This window comes from Trichoderma asperellum, chromosome 3 (genome assembly GCF_020647865.1).
Source record: "Trichoderma asperellum chromosome 3, complete sequence".
In the NCBI taxonomy this organism is placed as follows: Eukaryota; Fungi; Ascomycota; class Sordariomycetes; order Hypocreales; family Hypocreaceae; genus Trichoderma; species Trichoderma asperellum.
Window position 1 is genome coordinate 762,637 of NC_089417.1, and position 25,824 is coordinate 788,460.

Sequence of the window (25,824 nt, forward strand, 5' to 3'; positions counted from 1 at the left end):
CTGGGAAAAGGTACATCTCGATAAGTGGAATATCATATCAGTTGGATGCCCCGCAGTGGGCTGCATATGTGCATTTGGGAGGGGCTGGAGACAACGTTCCCGCTTTAATCTCACGTTTGGCGGTGTATCTGTCTCGCCAAACTTCGTCTCTGCCTCTCCTCCTCGCAATGAGAGATGTCAGAAAATGATCCGATAATTCTTACCCGCCAATATTATATGTAGAGCCGATAAAATGAAGTGAAAATAGGCAAAAATCATTTTATTCTACATTCTTGCCAACAGCAATTCTTCACTGTCGTAGCGATTCGTTCTTATTTTCTTCGATTCATAGAGCAAGCCTTGGCGCCTTTGTTTCATTGATAACTGTGCTCTCGCAAAGGCTTCTTGTGTGATAGAGAGTAAAATTGCCTAGGATAAAACATCTCTGTGTCAGTAGGCTAAGCCAGTAGCTACAAAGACACTATACATACCCAGAAACGTGAAACGAGACTTAAAAGGAGGAGGGGGAGGAATTGAGATTCATTATATATCCCTGTAACAACCGTGTTGATGTTGAAGTATTAGCTGAATGATTACATAGACGCAAGCATCTTCTCGCTGAGTGGCTCCAGTGTTTGCGCAAGGGTGAGTTTCGATTGTGGATTTGCTTTCATTGGTTGCTAGTGGCATCAATGATCCAATCGACGTCCCTTACCTTTTGTATGCTGTAACTAAAGTTCTGTAAAGAGAAGAGCCTATTATTGGCTCAGATAGTCTTGGTAGAGTCGATCAATCGCCACTAGTCTGCGATCTCTGTCGTGGGCTCATTTAGCTTTGCTACTTTCGTCACTAGCGGTAGCATATCACTAAGATCATAGACTATTTGCTTCAATCATTTACAAGCTTGGGTCTTTATAAGTAAGTTGGCGTTTGACATATATAACATTTGTTCAGACCACCGCAACATCAGTACCAAAAGTCGAATGGCTTCCTTATACTTGAGTTCTGGGGGCGACAGCCTTTTCCCCCTCCTCTTTAACTTCCATTGATCTAATCCTATATAGCTCTAGGGTGATTCAAGCTTTCTAACCATCTACTCCGTACATGCATAAGCTATCGCAGGTGCGTCGGACCCTTGCATGGAGATTATACTAGCCTGCCACGTGTAAGTGAGCTCACCCGGCTCTCGGATATCGGATATGGAGACCACGGAAGCAAATCCGTTGCGTCACACTGAACGTGCTTGTATGCACAAAACGTCGAATCGGAGCACAGGGATGACATAAGTACCAAGATCCCTTACCTCAGATGCCAATTCAGCCCAATGAAAAACGTATTGGAGAGTAGTTTGTGTCGCGCGGTACGGAAGACAAGGCATTGGCCAATCCCGAATACACAGCTGCAACATATCAAGATAGTGCAAATAGAGATATACACAAATTACCCAAATAATTACATATGTACTGTATAACGAATAGGTAAAAAAGGGTTGAAACGCCTAAACGTTGCTCCAGCTGTGCGCTGCGCATTTACATGCGCTTACATACACAATGCAGCCGAATATGCAACCATAAAATCTCGCATCTGCTTTGAATGCCACGCTGCATGATCCAACTGTCATCAATTGGAGATATCATGTGTGTATGCGAGCATAAAATCCGGGCTAATTAAGCGCATTAGGTCGACGGCCACAAACGCCACGGCGTTCTGGTCTGAGAATAAACGTGTCAAATCAAGGCTAGAAAACAGCCTAGTAATTTCGGGTTCATAAGCCACAGGTTTATTTTTGCCAGCACTGCTATATTTAGTTGCTCGGCACGTTCCGGTATTTCCAAAGGAGCATGTCTAGGTACATGCACTGCAGCCCCTCTCGCTCGGCGCCCGTCGTATTCAGATAAGGTACTCGTAATACTATTACTACAGTGCAAACATCCCCATATTCGCCAGTGAAGGGCTCTAGAAGCGAGATAAAGCCCTTGGAAACATCCGGTACGAGTATGTCCCCCCTACACTTGCGCATGAGTGTCTGCCTTATCATCTATTGACCTAGGCACCCTTCGAGGCAACCCGTGCCAAAGTAGGTACATGTATACTCTGGCAAAATCCCCCCCCTCAATCTTGCGCAAAAAAAAAAGTTGGGCTTGCAATATTTTCTGTGCTTCTGCCGCACTTCCCCTACGCTCACTGAATGGCGCAGAATCTCACATCGCTGCATCTTGCATGTTACTGCCTATCACACTGCAGTAGCTGATCCATACCTCGCCACTCGCTTGGCTGTGAGGCCACTGAGTGACTGGTCAAGGTACGACGTATCGAGTGCAAAACGCAGAAGAGGATGGCAGTACAGGCCATCCGTACCTTCGAGCATATACACGCTCAAAATCACTCTCCGAGCAACGCAAATTAACGATGCCGCCAACGACTAGTTGCTATCAAGATATCTCACCATCATCCGCAGGAGAGCTTTATTAGATATATACTTTCTTTTATTCTCATCCTACAAAATGATTGCAGCGGTAAGAGTAAGAGTATGCATACAGAGAAGTCACACGGGGTGTACGCCATACGCATCAAGCTCCGTCTTGGTTTGGCCAATAGTCAGAACCACAGCGTATATTTAACGCCGCTAAAGTATTCTAATGCAGCTTAAAGGAGACTCGGCAAATGTATATGATAATGTACGAGTGCCTCGCACTAGACTTCAAATGCTACAAGGCAACACAGCTAGTCGGAGCGATTAAATAGCAAAAACGACGACCTTCCTTTTCGCTTGCTTTACGTGCTCTCTTTAACAACAACTTCATATATCCTTCTAGTCAATGGTACACTGCTAGATTTATCTCCTCGGTTTATATACCAGAGCTTCTCAACTCTTTTCCTCATCTTCTCTGAAGATACACTATCCAGATCTTTGGCATTGTCTTGCACTCCATAACCAAGATGGCAGATAATAATCAGGAAAGGTACTGTACAACACATGTTCAATTACTATGCTGTCCTACGAAAACATGATACACCATTTGTTCCTTATTCCCAAATAGATTCTGTGTCGCTACATTGCCAAACATGTATCGATGGTCACGTCCTGTTTCGGCTTTTTTAGGCCCGTTTCATTCGTTTACTGGTTACACCATATTCTGTATCCTACAATTACCGCGTCTGCCAGCCCCTTAATCCTAACAGTGAGAATCTCAGGGCCCCAAACCTAACGCCCTGCTTTGTCGCACAAATTCCCAACGATCCAAGTCATACTCTAAATACTTTCCTCGATGCCAACCATACTGATCGGAAGGAGACCGGAGATGAGAGGATAGCTCGTATATACGCGCAGTTGCAGGAGCTTGATAGACAACTTGATCCACACAATGAACAAAACGGTCCTCAATAGAGTGGACGTAGGGGTGGACTGTGAAGTAGTCACATTGTGCTGAAATCTGATTAAGCCAGGCATTTATAAGGGCGGCATACGAATCTTTGATGAAATTCACTTATGGTAGTTTGTTCAAGATGCGCATACAGCTTAGGATATTGGTGTCAATTCTACGTAGCTGAATACACACAATACACACTCGTTTCGTGTTGTCGCATGTTAACAATAGTCGCTACATCAAATTATTGAGTATGTTTTTAAATATGCTACGGGTTAAGACGGTTACAGCGAAGAACAATGCGATTCCGAAGCTAGGCCAACCGTCCCCTCCCCCGCAGCCGTAAGCGCTTGGTAGTTGGACTCGAGGTTGCGATAGCCGTGACAATACCCACAACGGCTCGGCAGCTGGGCTCGTAAGAACGGACAGGAGAATTGCGGAGGTCAAATCTCGAAGAGGAAAAGCCATTGCCGCCCCGATATACAGTGCCCTCCAGACTCACTTTCAAAGGCGCCATATCGTCTCGACCCCCCGTAATAATGATTGTCTATATTGACTAATTTAGGGATGTGATGTCGCTCGACAATACACAAAAACTAGATGTGGCTTTTCTAACCTTAAACAGTGTTTTTAAACCGAGTCAAATATTTGATAACCGAAAGATCCTTACATTCTTGAGTCTAGACTCCAACTTGTCCAGACATAAAAAGGCATCCAGCAGCATTGGTACGCCTAATCGCCTCTCGTGCACCTCCTCCTACATCATCCCTCGTAAGTGAGAGACTAATATCAGCAACAGCCACACGAAACACTAGTTAGTGGGCTCGTGACATCCGTGTGGGGGTGATGAGTCCGGAAGCTGCCCCTATAACATCGCATCCTAGTTCCTTCAGCATATGTCTCTGCCAACAGGGTTGATCCCACCGGGCTTTGGTTGGATTATCTGCTGCCACGTCGCCAAAGTATTGGTATTCCTCTTCACATCTAAGCGCCTGGCCTCAGACTCTGCGACCTAGTGGACTCGTTTCTTCGAAAATGTAAATGCATCGTTCAGCGCTATACTTTCTGCCTCCTGCTGCTCGTTTTCGCGACGAGTGGATCTGGCAGTTCGTTGTCGAATCGCTCGTCACACTAATTGGAGCTAATCGAGCAGAGCCGCACAAGTACATATACCTATTTCTGTGTGTTTCTTAGCACCGTATTAGTTGGCTCGATACATCTTATACAACGTCTAATCCACCCTGCAGTGGTCACCTGTACAAGACGCATATTATGCTACCCCCAGCTAACAGCGCCAAATTTTCTTCATCCCTCAATCTTATGGATCCATCTTCGTAAATCTAAAGGTGTAGAGTAGAGTAAGGGGGTTTAGGGATCTGCTCAGCTATTTTAATGCGAAAGAGGTGGTTCAGGTAGTCCACGACAGCGGCTCCAGAGCCTTCACAGCTTATTCACTCCTTGAAACTTTTTCTCCGTTTTGAAACATTATCATCCATATCGGAAGGGACCGAGATCAGGAGAGTAGCGACGTAGACCTATGCCAAGATTCGAGTGGTTTTCTGCCCCCTCTTGCCATGCGCCATGTAACGGACTCTGTGAAGGCGCCCGACGCTTCTCGTGTTGTCTTATTATGGTAGCTCTCTCTAGATTTCTAGGCTCACGCCTGATTCGTAGATGATGGTGGTTTTATCGAAATTCTCGACTCGGGCTCGTTGATGCAAACAAGGCGTCCAAGGCAGACATGACAAGGCGTAGCAGATGCTTCTGCCTTATGCATGGGGCATGTAGTTGTTTGCATTAAGGAAAGGCAACTTCCGTAGAGCTCGTCAAAAGGATCGTGTCGTAGTAGTGAAAGCGGTGGCGGAGGCTGTTAGTCGGAATTTGCAAATGATGTTTCTCGCGAAACGACTGGGTGTAGGCTTTTCATAAGGCGTACTGAGATGCATACGCCGTCGCATCAGAAAACCGCAAAGGGCCGCCTTCGAAGGTTGCCTCCGTGTCGCTCATATCCTCCTGTTTCTGCTTGGTGGCTTTCTGTCGCTATTTGATTGCTTGTAATATATTATTAAATGAATACCCAGTCGTTTCTTCCTACATAGATTCAGTACCAACGCCACAATAGGTGGATAACGACCATGGAGATAAACAGGGAAAATAGCGCATTGGTAAAGGGATTTTCTTGTAGAAGAGCGAGAAATATGTATGCAAGAATCATAAAAAAGAAATCCCTCAATAACCCCGCTTACAGGGCTGGTATAGCTTCTCGGTGATCCGTTTGCGATAACTCCAGATTTCTGTTATTCGCTAGATACTCCGCATAGACAGACTTTTTTATTTTTGTTTTTTTCTAGGTATTGGAAACACTCTGGTTATAATCATTCATCGCATTATGCTTGATTTCAAATCTCAGCCGCATTTTAGCGTTTAGGCAGGCCTTGTTTTCGGTGTCACGGCTACCGTCCGTGTTGGTCTTACTGCAAGGGAGAGCCTTGTGATAAATATCAAATTTAATCACATGCAGGCGATAGGCTTTTTTTAATAGGTCATAGCACATGTTTATTGAATGGCGCAGTGACTATCCAGGCAGCAGCTAGTAGTATTAAAACCGAAAACAGGGCGAGATTAGTTTACCATGAGGTAATAAACGCCTTGCACGTCTAGAATGTAACCATCCTACCGGCCATGGCCTACACCAATACAACGTTTTCCAGCTGCCAGCTGCCTCGTAAGTCTAGCAAGAGATTTATTCCCACTCAGCTGACATCACTGGAGTCACCGAAGGCCCAATTTGAAAAGGGTCCTTGCATAATGTGATAGAAAGTAAGGCTTGCGTAAAGCCTCGTTAGTTCATATCAGACCATGTCGATTACTGGTCGGGCCAACTAAGAACAAGATAAGTTCGCTTGTGCATTCCCAAACATTACAATATAAGTCTGAGAGTGCACCTCTATAGCGAAAACTATGCCGGAATTTAATCACAAGTAATCATACTAGTTATCATCCACATAAAGGCATAGAGCCATGATAGATAGAATAGCATTATCAACAACTTATTTCGCAGATTTGATTCATCCCGTCTTTACTAAGAACAATGATATTATATGCCTTGAACCCTATTTGTTAAACCGTACGATTTGATCTGCTGCGTCATACTCATCATACTTTCCCCATCAACCACCACTGACGATTTGTCTTAGATTCGGCCGCCCCCATCTATTGTTTCAGTACCTTGTTACCTTCAATATATCGTTCCTCATAACCAAATGTGCGGTAGCTTGAAATCGGGTCAATGAATGTAGCTTCGTCGGGCTGGACATAAGACTTGTAGAATGGGTCGGAGAAGGCGTTCTTCAACGCGTCTATGCTCCGCACAGTGAGCTCAACGTAACCATCGTAACCCACGACATTGTCGCTCCCCAAACCAGTCCCGACCTCTTTGCACTGTTCGCGAATCTCTGACGGAGTGTGAAACTATGATTCTAGCTTAGTATTTGCTCAAAGCGCGTGCTCTTGCAGTTGCATTGCGCACCTGAACATAAGTAACTACACCATGCTTTGCAAGCCATTCATTTACCACTGCTGGGTGTTTCTCCGTCCAGTAAGAATGGAACTCCTCTTCGCTAAGACCAGGCTTGCGCTTAATAAACATTGTGAGCTTGAACAGCCCTGCTGAAGTCATCGTAGAAAGGGTCGTGGAATGAAGTTTAATTTCGCAACAGCTAGGCCACTGTTTCAACCCAACTCTTGTGGTTGCAACAACGGACCTGCAGGCCAGGGTAAGTCGACCTGGATCAACTATGGACCGAGGGCTCAATTACACGTAACCTAAGCTCGTTTACCTGTAGCATGGAGTAACCCATCCAGCGCTAGCATCTTGTTTACCGTCCAATCCTTCAGCTTCCGTGTCAAAAGCGCCCCTGCATAAATGTCTACGAGGAGACAAGCCGTACGGCCGAGGAGAGTCTCAGCAAGGTGGCTTCTACGCGATATACAAGCTCGGCCCAGCCTATTCGACGCTTTTGGTTCCTCCCTTCTCCATGTTCCCTCCCACTTCATTCATCAAATTCAATAGTGGCCGGTCAGCCTCCATTACGTTGTGGCGCTGTAACACTGCGTGCTATTTCCTGCTCTCGTCGGCCAAATCTGGGTGCGACGCCGACACGCCGGTTTCTAGGAAGCCGAGTAACTGAGACGGGAATAACACAAACTCTCTATTATGCAAGTCTTCGGCGTCCAGGCAGCAGGGAAAAAAAAAGATCCCGAAAGGATAGAACACATTCATACAATCTATTGGCTCAAATGCAATCCAGATCAGAAAAGTATTGTAGCTGCCTGCTTTCTCGGAGATTTCTACTTTTATTTTATAGTGCTGCCTGTTCTAGCCTGCAGCCCACTAAAGCCATGCTCCCATCCGGCATCTCAATGTATTGATGAACTGGCTTCTATTTTGTGTTGTGCACAAAGCTTCTATCAGCTACTTATGTATACCGTAGAGATTATTTAATATATTCAGGATTTTCTCCCTGAATGTGTAACATATTCTCGTCCTTGATGGATGTTTGAGAAACGAACTCATCAAGTTTTTGTTGGCCGATACAAGGCTGCAATGTTTGCTGATCATTGCCCACAGTAGGTATTCTTGGCTCTTGCTGCAGGCACAGCCATATCTTTACTGTATAATGTCTATAGACCAATAGCAATTAAAAGAAAAGAAAAATGACTTATGAAACTTCAAGGTCAATTAGCGACTTCAATACCGTACTCTACTTGCAATAAGCTCTTAAAAGGTGTGCAGGCACAGTATGACAAAAAAGAAAAGAAAAAAATAGGATCCGCTATAGCCATAACACAAGACTATTTAGCACTAAGAGCGCTCCAAGACAGGGAGTAATAAATACGTAGGTAGTATTGGTTATAAAAATCCCGCCCTGTATGCAGTAGCCACGACAGTAATAAGAGAAGGACATCCAATAATAGGGCAAAGGTATTTTCAATTTCGCCCTACAGCTACCTACCAACGCTATTGCCAACAATACTCGTCCCAGCTGCGTGGTACATGTTGACTTTTAGCCACGTTTTATGTTATGATTTAGGATCATTTCTCTAACTCTTCAAACTTTGATGCCTAATATTTAAACAGCAAAGATCGCCATGATTACTGCACAAATGATTCTGCACAAATGATTCTGCACGTCATTCCATTCAGCAAATAGCCTCATCGACTCACCAGAATTTTTTTTAAACTGGCTATGCCGGATGTAGTGGTATATTTCAGGGCACTTTCCCGGCGAACGCGTGGGTTATAAATTTAGCATTGTTCCGGCAGCATTGTCACGCAGCAAATAGTAGCTCCGGGTGCAAGTAGTTATTCCATACAATTGACACCAACGTGTCTAAATCCATCACTGAGCAAGGATGCTTCCCGATCGAGCAAGTGCGCCGGCACAGAGTGCCAACCCGGGAGAGTGGCTTGCCAGGATAGTGTACCCTCTCTCTTTAGGATCACACATGTGAGCTTTGCAGTATCGAGACGGCGTCCACAAATGGTCGATAAAGAATATATAATGCCGCTTGTCCAATTTATCCAAGAATTATGCTCATCCGCAGTACCTATCGTCGAATGTTCGTCGAGTGCACAGTTTCCATCTTCATCATACAGCTTGTACATCTTAGCATCCGCATCCACCTTGTTCCTCGTAACATCTTACAAGCCTCCAGAGCCATGTCTTCTCACAACGCTGTCTATTATGGCAAGTCCAAGTAAGCCCCCAGCCCAAAGTGTCTTGTATTCCTTTTTTGTCTTCTTCTCACCCACTTCGCCTTCTCAAAGTAACATGCCTTGCCTTGTCCAAGCTTAGATTTGCTCTATGTTCGCTTGATGTATATGCACATGCTGATAAGCTTATACAGGGACAAGCCAGGTTTCGGTGGCAAGAATTCCGCACTTCGAAAGGTCCCCAACCATCCGACCTATAACATAGATCGATTCATTGGCCGCAGCGGGCAGATCGTCAGTCACCAGCAACGCCAATCGCCAGGCTCAGGACGTGCAGAGGTAGAAACTAGAGCCATAGCAGCAAGACAAGCTAGAGCCACCGCAATTTTACACGCATTCGATACACAGTTCAGTCATTCTAGCAAGCCTCCAGAACAGTAGGGCACTACACACATACACTGCCAATCTTCCAAGCCGATTCAAGAAATAAAATTATACCTAATGATATCGGACGTTTTGGAAACGAGGCTCCAGTGGCAGGAACCTGCAGCATTTGTCACAGCAGCCGCACAGCATCTTCTCCAAGTCGCATTTTACGATCCAATGGAGTCTAGTGCGAACTTATTCATGGTTTGGCTGCTCCTCGGAGTGCCCGAATGGTCACCAACAACAGAAGTATATTTACTTGACCTGGCAAGGCGAGTCTTGACCTTGCAGGCAGATTGAGTGGAAGGATTGGAGGGTTCTTTTGCGTCCGAGATGGTGTGAGGAAGATAATGGTCCATGGCCGGTACGTGGATAAACTCGTACGCGGATATTTAGAGAACCACGATGATTCTGGTAATTAAATACATTAATGTGTGATTGGAATGGGATTAAAGAAAGATAAGCAATATAGAATACGAATCTATGCAGAATTTGGGCGGCTTCATACATGCTTTGCTCATTTGTGGAACACAATGTAAAGAGTAAGTAGGGTATGTCCAATATAACGAGGTCCCTTAGTAGTTGGACATCCAAACAAGAACTTTCGGGTCCCTCGATTACATCAATTGCAAAATGTAAACTTCATAGATGAAAACTTGCCATCGCACTTCAACAATCACATAAGCGCGTAATTGGTTTAGTGGTAAAATTCTCCGTTGCCATCCGCAACGTCGGGGAGCCCTGGGTTCGATTCCCAGATTACGCAACAAACCTTTCTTTTTGGAGTTTATTCATTTTTTGACGCTCTTTTTAAATCTCATTTCTGGTAGACCAAGTATTGCAACAAAGCGGCGCGTAAGCAAACTGCTCTGGATGATTGTCTGGCCGCCGCGTCTGTCGATTCGCTTTCCTTCAATGCGTTCTTTTCAGCTACATGTACCTAATGTGACGCATCCGGCTACAGTTAGGGATGCACCGTCGCGGGTGAGAATAAGTCTACTTCTCAGCTATCTGGGATAAGCAACCCTCCCGTTACTGCATTTGGTGGTTTATTATTAGGCCGACATGCATCGGGCTGAGACCCCTGTGATTAATGGATCAGTAGAAAATTGGCCCATCGTAGAGTTCGTGTAGCTAAATGGACATTCAGTTTTGTCGAAACTCTCAATAGTTCCTCGAAAGTATTATTTACTAGTACAAGGGAGATGGGTGGTTGGTAGGAAGGATTGGCATGCTGACGAGGACTTCGGCAAAGCCCGATGTAACCCGCTGAACAGCGGCCAACACGTATGCCTCCACCAAACATATTAGCACATGATTCAGTTCTACATATACGAAGACGATTAACTGGCCAGTGTGTGGAGAAGGCGGCATATCAGCCTACCATCTGTTGGGTCCAAGCAAGCATACATGGTTTAAGCAATCCTCCAAGCGCTAAGACGAGAAAATTCATCTGTTGAATGGGTAAATGGGAAAATGGGGACCTTTTTGTCGCAGAGCCGCAAGGAAAGGCAGAGCTTTCTTTCGACTCTAACATCCCCGAACATTGTTCTAGGAAAGCATCAAACGCATCACAGCCGAGAGCCAGACGCGTCACCTCCGTATTCAGCGTCATCATTCCTTTAGCCTGGAGCTTGAGGATCTTGGCTTGAACGAATTTCGGGCCGCTAGGGGTTAAGTGCTCTAATCTGCCCTAGTCAGTGTCACACCTCGTTCCTGAAATGTATACAAATAATGATCAAGAGCGTGGATGTGTGAGCGTATGTTGGTAGGGCACTATTATGGAATATGGTGCCTGCACACAGCAGCCTCGTCACCGCAGCACGTACTACTACCTGCGTGTAAGTTCCGAGAAATCTCAAAAACACCTCTCAACTACGGCGCGCAAACGAAAAACCAGGACTCCCCAAGACAGGGTTCAAACGACTAGTAGCACTGTTTTCTCCACCTCACTATCGAGCGAAAGCGTCTCTCGGTTTAGGCCCACCAGCCAATCACAGAGCCCGTCGCTGCCTAACTAGGAAAACACAGCCCCAGTCCAACAGCTGATCTGTGCTCAAGCCAGGGCCAGGGCGACTCTCATCTTTTGTGCTCTCTATGCTGCCAGGGTGGTAAATACTAGTACTAAGCCTCGATTCTAAGGAGGAAAGAAAAAACCAATTTGGGACGTTGTTATATAAAATGAGATAGGCGGTAGCAAATATTTTGGAGTGACTCTGACATGATGTTCATTCTGCTATAGCGCTCTGGAAATGCAGCAACACAAGTACGTCAAGACCTCACATCCTAGCGTACAGATCTGATAAAGCGAGCATCTTCAATGTACTCTATTCCGGCATAGTAGCAGTATCTTACGCTATGGCGGTTTCACCAAGTGCATGTAACGAGGCCGCACAATGTATACATAACAGGAGAGGCATCATGGTAGCAACAAAGGGGCAAGAATTCTTCGTCAACCGAGGTCCAATCATCGTGACACAAACTGGAACAATATAACAAAGAGACACTCTTTAAGAAAATGCCAATCATTCTAACACTTGATCCAAGAACTATCCAGTAGTCTATTATGATATGCTCTACTCCGTCTTATCATCATATTCCTTCATTCTAAAACCCAATGAAGAAAAATAAAGGTATATGGCACGAGCCTCGCATCGCATCTAATGCTTCACATGCTCCTCCAACAAGTCCAAACCCCGATGATAAACGCCTGAAAGAGTACAAGGAAAAGCTCAAGCTAGAGAAAGAGGGAAAAAGGAGAAAAGGTAAAAAAATTTAAACAAAGGATATCGGCGCCAGGAGAGTAGGTCTTGAGCGTCTCTTCCTTCAGCGCCATCATGAAACCTAGTTTCACCCCATCCACTGCTGCAAACAAAATGGACTCTGCACCGCGCCAGCTTGCCCACTCAAGAAAGCTCGACAAGCCAAGTATTTGCCATACTCTGCCGGATGGCTGTACTTTGCCAGCTGAATATCGCATACACCAAGCAAACTTCGGCCGTAGGCATCCGTGACATGGACATTGGCTCCTGCCTCAGTCAAGACTCTGATAGCGAGCTTTCGGTGGAAACGCACGGCAATATGTAAGGCAGTTTCTCCAGCCCTATTTCGCGCCTTGATATCGGCGCCTTTCGAAATGAGTAATTTTAAGATGGCGGGTCCAATCTTATAGCCGCCATCCTCCGGAAGCGCCGCAACGAAAGCCATCAGAGGGGTTTGGCCAAACTTGTCTCTGTGGTTGGGGTCTTGTCCAGCATCGAGCAAGCTTTCCAGTATCGAGAGACGAAGTTGCAGTCTTTCTGTGGACGAGTCGCTCAAGTGGTGGGAACTTCCCGGACTAAAAAATTGTTCCGCCTCCCCTTTCATGTCGTGCTTTTCTGCTAGGCTGTCCAAACTCAGCGTTGCCATAGCAAGGCAGTGGAGGCCGTTGTGTCCATATTCGTCTTCCCAATGCGGACTTGTAAAGGACATTCTGATGTTTTGCAAAAGCTGACTCTCTTGCGATATTTCAGGATAGTTACTCTCTACAAGGTCAAGAGCAGGGTCGGGTATCAGGACGCTCTCGTTCTCTCCTCGAACTTTTTCGTAATTGAACAGATTCTTGTGATTTGAATTCACCTCGCGGCTCACTTTGTGATTAACCGGAATACACCCAAATCCATCTCGTACCAAAAAATCGTAAAGGCCAATATCATTCCATTCATATGGGAACAGGTTTAGCCTTTTGAGCACATGGAGACTAGATTGGCCAAGGCAGTCTCGCGCGAACAAGTCGAATCCTTTTGCCTGCGCAATTCTGACTAACTCCAGAACTAATTGTTGATTCCATCCATTTGAAGGATTGAGAAGGTGCATAAATGTCTGTCCGGCAGTGTTTTGCATGTTGATTGTGAGGGTACATGTGCCCATCTGAAGAGCTCGACATAATACCTCGGGATTACCCCAAATCCCCAGGAAATGCAGTGCCGTGTTTGCAAAGCAATCACACGGCATATCATCGAACTGGATGGATCTCAAAGACAAAACGTCGTTGGCAAGAGCTGTCAATCCATCGGGCGTCAACCAGAAGAACTTATCTGGGGTTGGGTGGCAGCCCCACCAGTATCTCCAGGCCGTTAATATTTCCGAGGCATTTACCGAAGCAAAGCTTTCATGACTGATAAAGTATCCAGGTAAAACCAAGAAATCCTTGGGAGCGTCAGGTATTTTTCTAGTCGACTCACCAATCCAATCACGACTGGGATCTACGCGCATGTCCTGCTGCGGAGAGGGGCTTGGCTGATCGAGTGCCGGCGACGTGAACCTCTTGACAAGACGCTTGACCACCTTGATATAGGGTTCCGTATATTCCTGAAGATGGTCTCTAAAAGTCCCCGTAGTCCTTGCGCTCGACTCGGTCATGAACGTGGTTCGCTCCAGGAACGGGATAAATGGGCTGGAATCCTGGCTATCGTCCACGGAATGGACTTGGCCTCTGCTACTTTCTCCCGGGCTTTCCCCTGGAACGTCAGGCATGGCACAAGGCAGTGACATTTGCGATTCTGAGAAAGCGTCGCTGCTGCTGTAGATGGAATCTGAGCAAGCGCTTGGCGATGCGCCGACCCCAAGAAAGTCGCTCTTTCCATACAATGAGGGATGGTCTTGAGGGCCCAGATGAACAGAGGAGAAGTACATTTCCGATGCTTTTTGAATCTGGGTTGGCGAATTGGCCAGCTCGGTGATTCGCCGCCCCATATCTTCATTGTCGTGAGGATGGAGCCATCGCGGCTCCTTGTCAAAGAAGGACTGGAGTTTTTTGTTCGCAGAACTTTGCCTGTACTTTTCTTAGCATGGACGGACCACCCGGGCGTATATAAGATAGCCAGGCGCCTAGCATTTCAGAATACTTGGCCAAGCTGGAAAGATGGACATACTTTATGGTCTTGTCGGGAGAATGGGCATTGATAATGGCCCGAATCTTCTCGGCCGGGAGCGTGGTATACAGGTAGAGCCTGGCCATTTTACGCTGAGCAGACCAGGACCATGCCGAAGGGCGGCCATTTGGAGTGGTCGGCTGGCTGTTAGGCGACGACGATTGTGTTGGTATCACCAACCTGGTTACCGGACGCTGGCTCATGGTTCTCGGCCTCTTGCAGCTCTAGTCTTTGAGCGTAGGCGCGCGCGAAGAAGCTATCAGGGCCCAGTTCAGAGTTCAACCAAGTAAATAGACTCAGGAATGGGCCCCCGTGCCCGCATCGACGATTCAGAGAAGACGGGTGTTGGGTGTCTCATGCCAGTTGGGCTCTCGCGATATTTGAGCAGCGTCTAGGGATGGCTGAGCAGGCAAAGAGGGCCGTCGAAGGGCATCGACGGAGCTGTGCCACCACCGTCCCATTGGAGACTTGCGCATCTGGTCTCACGGCCGGCCACGGTGCATCTCATGGGCGATGCGGTGCAGCTTTCAGCGGTCATCTTGCTCGCTGCTCATGTTGGTTTGCGGCGTTGCGCAGCGTCATTGGCTCGGGCAAGACTGCGCCTCGCATCCTCCTACAGCCGGCCGCTGGGCGGGTGTGGCTGGTTCGGTGGCGGAGCACGACAGCACGGAAAAACATTTCACTACTGACATCACGGCCCCCAATTGCATGCCTGAGCTCTGCTGGCCAGCGGCACAAACTCGAAGCTTACGGCCATTTTCTGAGGCTGCAACAGGCAACAAACCCAAGTGTCGCACCCAACAGCAAGGCTCTCGGCAAGCGAGTGAGGCTTCAAGGCCATCAGTCAGCGGCCACGACGGTCATGCGGCGCCGGCTACGTTCGGCCTCCAAGGCAGCAATGGCGCCGTGCTGCTCACAGAAGACCAGTTACTATTGGGAGCCGGCTGTCCTACATGCGGTGCTCTTTGTGGAACTCACTGCCGTATGTGCACATCTGACACAGCGGCATAGCACAGCGGCATAAAGGGCAAAAGTGATCACGGCATAATATTCTGCATCTACGGCACAGCGAATTCTTGCTGGCCACGGCGGGGAAGACCACTGGAGGCCACACTGCGTTGCGTGCTGCAGGTGCTAGCATCTTGCCTCACAACATCGGCCCCTGCATGATGTCCCAAGTTTCAAGCCTGGCAAATGCTGGGCTCAAGTCCACTTTAATGTGCAGCCGATATGCATACAGTATGGTACTGATCCTCGTACCTATACAAGTGTACTTTGCCCATAACCCTGCGTGGAGCAGGAAAAAGCAAGAAATAAATAGGGAGATGCTTGTACTGCATACAAATACGAGTTGCTGTGCAGGGCAAGGGTCACGACCACACGAGGTCTCCATAATAGCCAGGATGCCAAATTCAGCAAGCAAATGTTGCAGCACTGGCTGTTCCCAGGCTTGTTGCTCCAGAGAACAGGCTCCCCAGCACAAAAAAGGCAAAAGGAGAGAAAGACATTCCATATAAGGGGGCTTCGAACTGGGCAATGACTAACGCAAGCAGGATTCTGCGTGACTCGCACCAGCCGCCGGGGCTTCATGATTCCCTGGAGAAGCGAGCGGTGAAGAAGACGGACTGCTCGCGTAGCAAACCAACGGCGTTGCCCAGGTATGGAGCGCTCATTCAGGCGTGAGTGCAGGCAGAGAGCACGGCATCTCGCTCAATCCAGCTTGCTGTGGAGCGCTGCTGGGCAAGGAGGGATGGCGCGAGAGTTGCGGAGTTCGGAGTGTGTTCTACCGCCCACCATGGCTATCCAGTCTCACTGGTGCGCGAAAAGCTCATCAGCGCCCGGGTGCCTGGCTGCTTGGATCGGTGATCGCGCAGGTACCATCTGGTCCCAAATCATCGAGTGTCGCACTAGCAATGGGCGATCCGAAGGCGCCGAAGCAAGTGAGGGCGACATGCATGCCGGAGAACAATGACCGTACAAAGGAGGATACTTTACAGCTCGTTCATGTTCATTCTGCCAGCTCCACAGCATTAAAAGGTGACAGTAGCCGGGAAGCCAGAAAGAAAAAACGCCTCACCTCCACTTGGCCAGGCACTTAAGAACGCCACATCCGGCATCCCGCTGTCTGCAAAGAGCAAGTAAAAAAAAAAGAACGCGGGACAAACGCCATGAAACACCCGCCAGGCCTTACGTGGACAAGCTCCCCCACCCCGGCCTCTGCCCCTGGGTAATTTAGCTAACACTAAAGCGGCAGACAGATCCTGGAGGAGGATCCTCTCTTTGGTGGGTGTGCAAAGCACTCCCAGTAAAGTGCTTTTGGTACCTGCATCGGCATGTGTCAGGTAGAGTGAGTGACGGTTTTCTTGTGCGTGCGTGGCTGTTGTTAGCATGCGGAGTTATACGAGCACCTGTCCAGCGGTCAAAGTACGGAGTACTCTGAGAGAATAATCACGTACTGTGCAGCTCATTTCGCAGATACGAATATATTCCGTGGTGTATGTCAAGGATGCTGCTGCTGCTGGCAGGAGAGGTGGTATTTGCCGATCAAAGAAGAAGGGAAAATCGTATGGTGCTGATGCCACATCTCTCATCACATCACAGACGAACAAGGCCAGCAGCTGCAGTAGTCCAATACCTATTCCTCAAGAGTACAAACCTGTTTTTGCTCCTTGCTCAATCATCCCCTAAGTCTATCGTCCTAACTGGCTAGGTCTATCTCTCGATCCTTGCAAATGCATTCCATCCCTCTCGGCGAGTACCGAAAAAAAAAAAAAAAGCATACGATACCTTCATTCCTCCGCGCAAGATTCTTTCCTCCCAGTCACCGGATTCTAACCGAAAATAGTAAAGCCGCAGAAGTCGCACATTGCGGCGTTTTTTTTTTTTTCCCTTCCGTCGCTTCTTTTTTTGTCTTCACGTATGGAGCCCTTGTCTAGCTCTTTGTTATTTTTCCTTTTCCCCCCGGTGGCGGGCGACACCTTGTTTCAGCCACCAGATCTGACTAAGGGCCCGGCGGACGGAACGTTGTTGCCTTTCTGGATCCCCTTTTGGATCCGGGTGCCCGACTAGCATCGAGAGCAGACAAGTCTGGGTTTTTAGGGCAACGCTCTTTTTGACAACGGTCAGTGCTTGACAAAATCACATTCGCGACAACAATAGCAGCCGTAGAGTAAACATTGATTTGCGCAGTTTCGCTGAATGGTCAAGAATACTCCACCTAACCTACGCAAAAGCAAAGATCACATCTTAGGTTGTGAATCGTAACCCTCAAGTCGGGGAAGCTCATGCATCACCCAGCTAGCTGCTGAAAGTGGACAATGCATAAAACATCACACCATCCTACACACCACACAGAGGCTTTTCACTCCTCCATCCTTTGAGCTTGTAGACTGATAATATAGACAAAAGCACGTAGAAAACATCATAAAGGTAAAGAGAGGATAATTTTAGACTGCCATTCCATTCAAACTAATATAGAATAAGAAATAAATATGGCGTTCGTTACCATATGTAGCCCGCTCTATGTATCCAAAATCTACAGGACCTGGCTTGGCTAAGAATAAAGCAATAAAAAAATCCTTCTCTAAATCATACTATTTACACGTTGCCGAACATTATGACATGGTGACTCCCAAGTGTACATGTTCCAGACCAAAAAAAAAAAACACTTTAGCTTATCCAACTTACAAAAGGAAGACTGCAGCAGCGGCGATGACAGCGAAGAGGCTGCCACCAACACGGCCGGCAGAGTTGACAGGGATACCTGAGGGAGAGCCCGCAGGAGGACCGCCAGCTGGGGGACCAACAGGGTTGGTGCCGACAGGGGAGGCGGGAGAGACAACCGGAGGGTTAGCCGGAGGGGTGTACACCGGGGAACCAGCGGGAGCAGTGCCAACGGGAGGAGGAACAGCGGGGGCAGTTCCAACGGGGACCGCAGGGTTATAAGGAGGAACTGCCGGGTTGGAAGGAGGGGCAGAAGAAGCGGCCGGAGGAGGCACAGGGACCACGGGAACGGTGACAGCGGCGGCAGAAGAGACCGGAGGAGTCACAACCGCAGGGACGGTCTCGGACACAAGAGTGGAAGGGCCGTTGGGGTAGACAGTGGTTGTGACAGCGCCAACGGGGCAGTTGGGGGTTCCAGGAGGGCATCGGGTGATGGTGAAGGTCTGGGTGATGTAAGAGGTGGCGGTGGTGGTGGTGGTAGGCTCGGCAGGAGCAGAGTTACCAGGCTGGCCAGCGGGCTGAGTGGGGTGAGCACCCTCAGAGGCGGTAACAGGGCAGATGGTGGTGTACAGAGCAATGGTGTCGGTCACAGTCTTGGGGCGCGTAGGGCAGTTGGTAACCTCAGGAGGGCACTGAGTGATAGTGCGGACAGAGGTAGTGAAGACAGTGGAGGTGCTGTACTGAGGAGCGCCAGTGGTAATGGGAGAAGAGCCGCCGGAGGTCTGAGCGGGAGGAGCACCACCAGCAGGGCCGGAAGGAGAAGAACCAGCAGGGCCGGAAGGAGAGCCACCAGCAGGGCCGGAGGGAGAAGAGCCAGCAGGGCCGGAAGGAGAAGAGCCAGCAGGACCAGTGGTAGCGGGAGAAGAGCCACCGGAGGTCTGAGCAGGAGGAGCACCACCAGCAGGGCCAGAGGGAGAAGAGCCGGCAGGGCCAGAAGAGGTAGGGTGAGCTCCCTCAGACGCGGTAACAGGGCAGATGGTGGTGTACAGAGCAATGGTGTCGGTCACAGTCTTGGGGCGCGTAGGGCAGTTGGTAACCTCAGGAGGGCACTGGGTAATAGTGCGGACAGAGGTAGTGAAGACAGTAGAGGTGCTGTACTGAGGAGCGCCAGTGGTAACGGGAGAAGAACCGCCGGAGGTCTGAGCGGGAGGAGCACCACCAGCAGGGCCGGAAGGAGAGCCACCAGCAGGGCCAGAGGGGGAAGAGCCAGCAGGGCCAGAGGGAGAAGAGCCAGCAGGACCAGTGGTAGCGGGAGAAGAGCCACCGGAGGTCTGAGCAGGAGGAGCACCACCAGCAGGGCCAGAGGGAGAAGAGCCAGCAGGGCCGGAAGGAGAGCCACCAGCAGGGCCGGAGGGGGAAGAGCCAGCAGGGCCGGAAGGAGAAGAGCCAGCAGGACCAGTGGTAGCGGGAGAAGAGCCACCGGAGGTCTGAGCAGGAGGAGCACCACCAGCAGGGCCGGAAGGAGAGCCACCAGCAGGGCCGGAGGGAGAAGAGCCAGCAGGGCCAGAGGGAGAAGAGCCGGCAGGGCCAGAAGAGGTAGGGTGAGCTCCCTCAGACGCGGTAACAGGGCAGATGGTGGTGTACAGAGCAATGGTGTCGGTCACAGTCTTGGGGCGCGTAGGGCAGTTGGTAACCTCAGGAGGGCACTGAGTAATAGTGCGGACAGAGGTGGTGAAAACAGTGGATGTGCTGAACTGAGGAACACCAGTGGTAACGGGAGAAGCACTACCAGTGGTAACAGGAGCAGTCTCAGTAACAGCAGGTCCAGTCTCGGTGCCAACGGGAATGCTCTCAGTGCCAACAGGGACGGAAGCAGGGCCAGTAGGAACAGAAACAGCAGGGCCAGTCTCAGTGCCGACGGGGACGCTGTAAGGAACGGAAGCAGGGCCAGTAGGAACAGAGACGGCAGGACCAGTCTCGGTGCCAACGGGGATGCTCTCAGTGCCTACAGGGACGCTGTGAGGAACGGAAGCCGGGCCAGTGGCGGGGCCGGTAGGAACAGAGACGGCGGGGCCGGTGGTAACGGGGAGCTCGCTACCGGTGGTCTGGGCAGGACCGGTAGGGACAGAGACGGCAGGGCCGGTCTCAGTACCAACGGGAACGCTGTAAGGAGGAACACCGCCAGGGCCGGTAGGAACAGAGACGGCAGGACCAGTCTCGGTGCCAACGGGGACGCTGTAAGGAGGAACGCCACCAGGACCAGTAGGCTGGCCAGGGTGGTTCTGGGTAGAGCTCTCATCGCAATCCTCGGACTTGCTGGGGCGAGGGTGGCCGCCGTTGCCTCCAGCAGGAGGAGTAGGGCGTCCAGCGGGAGTTGTCACTGGGTGGCCAGGGAAGTTCTGGGTCTTGGTCTCGTCGCAGTCCTCAGAAGACTGGCCTGGGGGAGGGTAGCCACCGTTGCCTCCAGAGGGAGGAGTAGGGCGTCCAGCGGGAGTCGTCACCGGGTGGCCGGGCCTACCGGGGGTCTTGGTGGGCTCGTCGCAGTCCTCGTCGCCAGGAAGACCGGCGGCAGTGGTAGGGACGGCGGGCAGAGAAGTAGGAGCGGCAGCACCGCCGGTGTGGGTAGCAGTGTAAGTGATGCATGAGCAGGCAGAGCTGAAAGCATTGTAGTCGGGGCAGTTGGAGTAGTCGGTGGGAATAGCCGCGTTGGCTGTAGTGGTACCGGCGAGCCAGCTAAAGCAAGCAGGAGTAGCCTCAGCGCTGAAGCGCTCATCGATCAGGTTGCGGTAGCAGTTGTTCTGCTCGCACTCGGGGAATTTCGTGGCATTGGCCGCGCCAATGGCGATGGCGCCAACAACTAAGGCACCCTTCATGATTAACACAAAAACAAGAAAGCCTCTTTTGAAATGTCTACCTGAGGGTATAAACGAATGAACCACTCAGGAAAGAGGAAAAGAAAGTAATCCAGCAAAAGAATGTGTTGGGATAAGGAAGGAAAGAGGGTTCCAAATCCGGGGACTCTGGGACGGATGGCAGCCTTATATGTTTGCAAGCTTGCAATCTTCCACTCTTTCCAAAGAAAGGAAGAGCCTGGCTGGACCAAGGAGTGCCCATAGTGCTAGGCCCGGAATACGAAAATAACCCTGCACGGGTGGTCCAGGTGGTGAAGCCGAAGACGCTGTGCTGCGTGCATGATTTGAGAGGAGGATCCAGGATCCATCTCCTTTGAGGTGCAGCCGCAGCCGCCGCCACCAACAGGGCGGTACATCAGCACAGGTGAAATGGTACCGGTACATGGCACGGCAGCGTCTGCATACTGTGGTGTGGTGGCGCGCGAAGACCCGGCTGTGGAGCCGCTGGTGTGGTGCCAAACTGGGATGACAAGGGGAGAGGGCCAAAAAAGCACCGCCAGCACTCTGAACAGAGTACAGTACGAGCACACTCGAAGCGCAGAAGCGTGCTTCTCCACTCGGCGCGCCCCTGACTAGGTCTTTAGCGCAGCAGCGTTTCCGCCAACGCAAGTGCAGGGAGGGCCTTGCCAGCGTCTCGCGGCCCATTGACGACCAGCACCTATCACTCGGAATGGGGGCTTGTTGACCAATCCTTTTCGCAACTTGACCACTTCTCGGTTGTGTCGACAAGGCATCTTTCGCCGTTGCTTGCCCGTCCACTTGCTTTCCTTTTGCCCTCGTCGTTTGTTTCTTCGTTTCCCGCAATCTCAACCAATCTTTTTTGGGCATTGGGCAGCCATGTTTAGCCGTGCTTGCCCTGTCTTTGCCCCCATCTTCCTCGCGGGGGAGTCTCTGGAAACAAGCACTCATCCATCGCAATCTCTGTCAGGACAAAACACCCCAGTTTAGTTAATACGGGGAAACGTGTCACTGTAGTATTTTGTTCATAGTGCAGTTGTATCTGTGCTTGTAACGCTCGTAAGGAGTATAATACTCCGTACTACTAACACCCCATAGTATTAGTAGTAGCAGATAACCGTAGAATTTCCTTGGAAATTGAGTAATACATACTAGGTATTCGCACTTGTATCAAGGGACAAACGGTATTTTCCTTGTATTTTTCTCCGAGCGTCCCATGTTCCACAATTTGGATGGCCCCTATGTGTAAAAGTGCGCCGATACAGTTTCCATATTGGGCAGCAGTAACAATACGGAGTTGCACTTTGCAAAATTGCTATCAATAGCAGCCATACGCTCGTATACCTGCAGTATCGGAGCCAAGGTAACATGTCATATTGTGCTGCATATCGCCTATTGCCGTCTAAGAGTCAACAGGCCACCGGAAATGACCAACAAGGTGGCAAGCCTAACTCTCTCTCTTCTTCTAGACTCATTGGCGAGATTCGGAGTCCCGCCATATCGGTGATCCGAAATTAGAAATCATGCAGAGCCCTGCTTCTTACACGGCTCGGCGGCAGATGCGGTCTTACATAATCCAGTTCACCTATGAATGTAGTTGGTTTTGTGCTTTGCACGAGTTGAAGGCATACACGCTCCGTACATAGAAGGAGACAGAGATGGGAGACATGCAGCTTCCTAACAGCATCGATAACAGGCATGTAAGCGCCCGTTGTCTCAATTACCTACTCAGCGAGGGGCCATTACTGCGTGTCTTAGTGAAGGCGTCATAGTCGACCTCGCAGCCGTTTGATAGATTAACGCCATTATCATTCCTCCATCTTCACGTAGGGAGAATGACGATGTCTAACATAATAGCGTGAGTTAGCTGCAATGCTGTGATGTGGCGTCTGTGCTCCGCTCAAAACGGTCGTGACTTGGGCCTTCTTGCGCGTACGAGTAAAGTACTCGGGAGCTTGTAGGCAAAAAAAGGCCGCGTTACTATCCGTATTTTCGCTGCTTGCGTATCTGCATGTCATTTCGTTCAGGTGGACAGAGTAGCGGCAGTTGTTTCCGTCCACTCAGACCTGCAGCGGCGGCAAAGACACGGCAAGCTCTCCAGATCCCTCACCACCTTCACCTGTTGTTTCTATTCTTGAGCACGATCGTCCCCCCACCACACTCAGTTCACTTCGGGCTGGCGGGGAACCGTGACGTTGCAAGCGCTCTCTCACTGCTGCTGCCGCTGTGCTTGTACTCTTGAGAGTGCTGGGCAGTGCCAATACGATGCAGCTTGCATGTGCGAATGCGCGTTGCATCACCGGAAAATGCACTGGATGGGGGCAGGCCGCCAAGGCGCAAAGATTGCTCTCAGCGTGTGCTGCGCGAAATGATTGGCTGTGGTTCGTCCGTGAGCCGTGGCGGTTTGTGCGCTGGAGCCGGGCAGTACTTTCGGCAGCTCGTGCGGCGTGTCTCTTTGGCCAGTCAAATTGGCAGGGGCCGCAGCTGCTGATGGGCTGTGCTGATCTGTTTGGCATTAAGCAAGGGTGGGGGAGTCGAGTCGAGGAGGGATGATGCCGGCTGGAGGACAAGACGATGACGCCGACGACATCGACGATGGATGAGGATGAAGATGGAAGTGGAAGGGCGAAGAATGCGCGAGCGGATTCGACACCGAGCACCCAGTACCTGCTTCATGCTGTCTCTGATTCCCAGCACAGGAGACCGCAGGAAGCTGCGATGCAATTGCAGCGACTGGGCAGAGAGGCTCTCATGCACCAGACACGACTGCCTAGCGCGAGGTTTTGGCAGATCCAAGCAGCTAAAAAAAGCCAATCTACCTCACACAACCGCACCAAGTAGCTCCAAGGTCCGGCCGCTGCTCTGTAATACCCTCATCTCTCTCCCTGCTACTCCGAGCATCGATCGCGCATCGCCTTTTCCGTCGGTACGATCGCTACGATCCAGCCAAGTTATTCCCGCCTTCCAAGGCTTGGTCTTCCACGTCCGCGGCTGGGAGTGGGACGCCGATCTCGAAAATTTCATGCCTGCCGAGTCGCACAATCCGCACACAGGACGGAGAGGGACTGGGTTTGGGCTTGGCTTCACCAGATGCGAATTTTCGTGCTGTGCGCCCCCAGGTGGATCTCATGGGCCGCATAGCATCATAGAGGAGGCCTCGCCTTTGAGCCATTTTGTCCACCAGCTAGTCGAGGCTTGCCAAAACCTGTTATCCTTGGCGCTGGATGAAGTACTGTAGGCTTGCGTAGGTAGTTGAACCCTCCTCTTTGCTGATTGATTGTGTCGTTCGATTATCAGCGTGTGCCCCGATGACAGCACAGCACTCCTAGGGCCATTTTCCAATTTTATTTTTCATCTTCCCGCGTGGTCTGGATACGAGGCCCAGCTCCATATTGCACTGCAGCCACCAACGCTTCATGCAGCTGAGCCATCCAGTAATATTCGTTAGATCTGCCATCCTCTGCTGCTGTGTTGTAGCTGAATTAGATGGGCTACTGCAGCTGTAGTTGCGTATGTGTGAGCGAATGCTGGATGCCTCAATTCCCACCGCAGCCATCGATCCATACAGGGTAGTTCCTAGAAGCAGGAATCCCAAAGGCCGTAGTACGGAGCACAAAGACACGAGATCCACTGCCCAGGGCCCGCCATTCCGCATCCCGTATTCATCGACAGGAGGACAAGCTTAGCTGCATCCTAGGCTACCACCAGCGCTGCGGCCTCTGTTTGTACGACGGCTCGCACGAGCGGGTCACTGCTATATGGAAAGCTGGAGGCTCAATGGGTAATAATAGTATCAACGCCTCGTATACACAGTCACAACTCACATGAGCAAGAGGCTTTATATTGCCTGCAAAAAATTAGCATCCGGAACCCATCGTATTAAGCTTATACAACCCTAAAACTTGCCATCATGCATTGAAGACCACTCTCACACGAATATCCGCTTAGAGAGTTATTTTGCCAACTTCCACTAAGACCACCCTCATTCTAGCAATATCCTGCGTGTAAAAGGGTGGTTTGTAGCCCACAGGCTCGGCATTTTCGGGTAGCCACCTTCTCCAGTCATCGTGCCCCATCTTCTACCATACCCAACATCATCGTGATGTTACTTTTTCGGCTCCGGCATAGCCCACCTGTTGTGGCCCGACCGCCAGGCCGTCCCTATGCGTAGAGAGGTGGCGAACGGGGCGATGGAGCGACCGGCTTTGTGGTCTGAGGTCCCCACAGCCAAATGATGCTACTGTCAGTTATCCCGATGAATTCAGCTTTGTGGTTTTCAGGATCATCCTTCAACATGGTGCCCGTACAGTATGTAGAGTACAAGGGACGAAAGAAGCTTAGCCAGAAGTCTAGCTCAAGAGATTTTCTTGTTCTATGACGAGCTGAGTTGCTCATTTCTCTTCATTCTCCGTCTTTGGGTTGAATTTGTTGGCTCAGCAATGACAATTATCGCTGATGGACTCTCGATCGATCTGTCGTTGGGTACAAACGGCCGTGGCCTATCACCATTTGCGGCCAACACGCCAGTTGAGAGACGTTTTTTTGGTCACCTCAGATTCATTCGGCCAATGGGACCCTCAGATGCTTGAATAGTCCGCTAAATGCCCCGTGCCTCTTGGGCAAATTTGGCGACGGTGAGCACAGACACTGCTTGATGCCTGAACTGGAAATCACATTCGTTGCCAACTCATCTCGTTCGTATATACTCTCATTTTTGACGGGGATGCTGCAATGATTGGATTCCAGAGCGAACAAAGGAGCTTCGTGTGACCAACATTGTGCCATGTTGATACAGAGCTTCGCGGACGCTGGCCTCCATGACTTGTATGGGGCTGGCTTCTTTACCTCGATTTGGAGACTGACTGACTGAACAAAGCCTTTCACTTGGC

At 49.9% G+C, this 25,824-nt stretch overlaps 7 protein-coding genes and 1 non-coding gene across 8 annotated transcripts; 5 read left to right on the forward strand and 3 right to left on the reverse strand.

Annotated features, from left to right (window-relative positions):
- The first annotated feature begins 2,814 nt into the window (after window positions 1–2,814).
- Window positions 2,815–3,442, forward strand: TrAFT101_004854 (uncharacterized protein). The gene is made up of 2 exons (XM_066127302.1): window positions 2,815–2,942; window positions 3,175–3,442. Exons 1-2 carry the CDS (start codon window positions 2,920–2,922, stop codon window positions 3,365–3,367), a joined length of 216 nt encoding a protein of 71 aa, XP_065983413.1. The 5' UTR covers window positions 2,815–2,919; the 3' UTR covers window positions 3,368–3,442.
- Window positions 3,443–6,337: 2,895 nt separating this feature from the next.
- On the reverse strand, window positions 6,338–7,076 carry TrAFT101_004855 (uncharacterized protein). Its single transcript, XM_024904029.2, has 2 exons — window positions 6,877–7,076; window positions 6,338–6,818 (listed from the first exon to the last, which is right to left on the reverse strand). The coding sequence occupies exons 1-2, from the start codon at window positions 7,024–7,026 to the stop codon at window positions 6,561–6,563; spliced, it is 408 nt and encodes a 135-aa protein (XP_024759782.1). The 5' UTR covers window positions 7,027–7,076; the 3' UTR covers window positions 6,338–6,560.
- Window positions 7,077–9,069: 1,993 nt separating this feature from the next.
- On the forward strand, window positions 9,070–9,504 carry TrAFT101_004856 (uncharacterized protein; the record flags this gene model as incomplete). Its single annotated transcript, XM_024904027.1, has 2 exons — window positions 9,070–9,107; window positions 9,258–9,504. The coding sequence occupies 2 exons, from the start codon at window positions 9,070–9,072 to the stop codon at window positions 9,502–9,504; spliced, it is 285 nt and encodes a 94-aa protein (XP_024759781.1).
- Window positions 9,505–10,175: 671 nt separating this feature from the next.
- Window positions 10,176–10,255, forward strand: TrAFT101_004857. Its single transcript has one exon. It is a non-coding gene; the product is annotated as a tRNA-Gly (tRNA).
- Window positions 10,256–11,805: 1,550 nt separating this feature from the next.
- Window positions 11,806–15,190, reverse strand: TrAFT101_004858 (uncharacterized protein). Its single transcript, XM_024900312.2, has 2 exons — window positions 14,403–15,190; window positions 11,806–14,302 (listed from the first exon to the last, which is right to left on the reverse strand). The coding sequence occupies exons 1-2, from the start codon at window positions 14,603–14,605 to the stop codon at window positions 12,340–12,342; spliced, it is 2,166 nt and encodes a 721-aa protein (XP_024759780.1). The 5' UTR covers window positions 14,606–15,190; the 3' UTR covers window positions 11,806–12,339.
- Window positions 15,191–16,197: 1,007 nt separating this feature from the next.
- Window positions 16,198–16,374, forward strand: TrAFT101_004859 (uncharacterized protein; the record flags this gene model as incomplete). Its single annotated transcript, XM_066127303.1, has 1 exon — window positions 16,198–16,374. The coding sequence occupies one exon, from the start codon at window positions 16,198–16,200 to the stop codon at window positions 16,372–16,374; it is 177 nt and encodes a 58-aa protein (XP_065983414.1).
- Window positions 16,375–17,851: 1,477 nt separating this feature from the next.
- TrAFT101_004860 (uncharacterized protein) lies at window positions 17,852–21,046 on the reverse strand. The gene is made up of 2 exons (XM_066127304.1): window positions 19,760–21,046; window positions 17,852–19,162 (listed from the first exon to the last, which is right to left on the reverse strand). Exons 1-2 carry the CDS (start codon window positions 20,936–20,938, stop codon window positions 18,086–18,088), a joined length of 2,256 nt encoding a protein of 751 aa, XP_065983415.1. The 5' UTR covers window positions 20,939–21,046; the 3' UTR covers window positions 17,852–18,085.
- A 2,488-nt stretch (window positions 21,047–23,534) lies between these two features.
- Window positions 23,535–24,173, forward strand: TrAFT101_004861 (uncharacterized protein; the record flags this gene model as incomplete). The annotated part of the gene is made up of 1 exon (XM_024905804.2): window positions 23,535–24,173. The coding sequence occupies one exon, from the start codon at window positions 23,535–23,537 to the stop codon at window positions 24,171–24,173; it is 639 nt and encodes a 212-aa protein (XP_024759775.1).
- Between the last annotated feature and the right edge of the window lie 1,651 nt (window positions 24,174–25,824).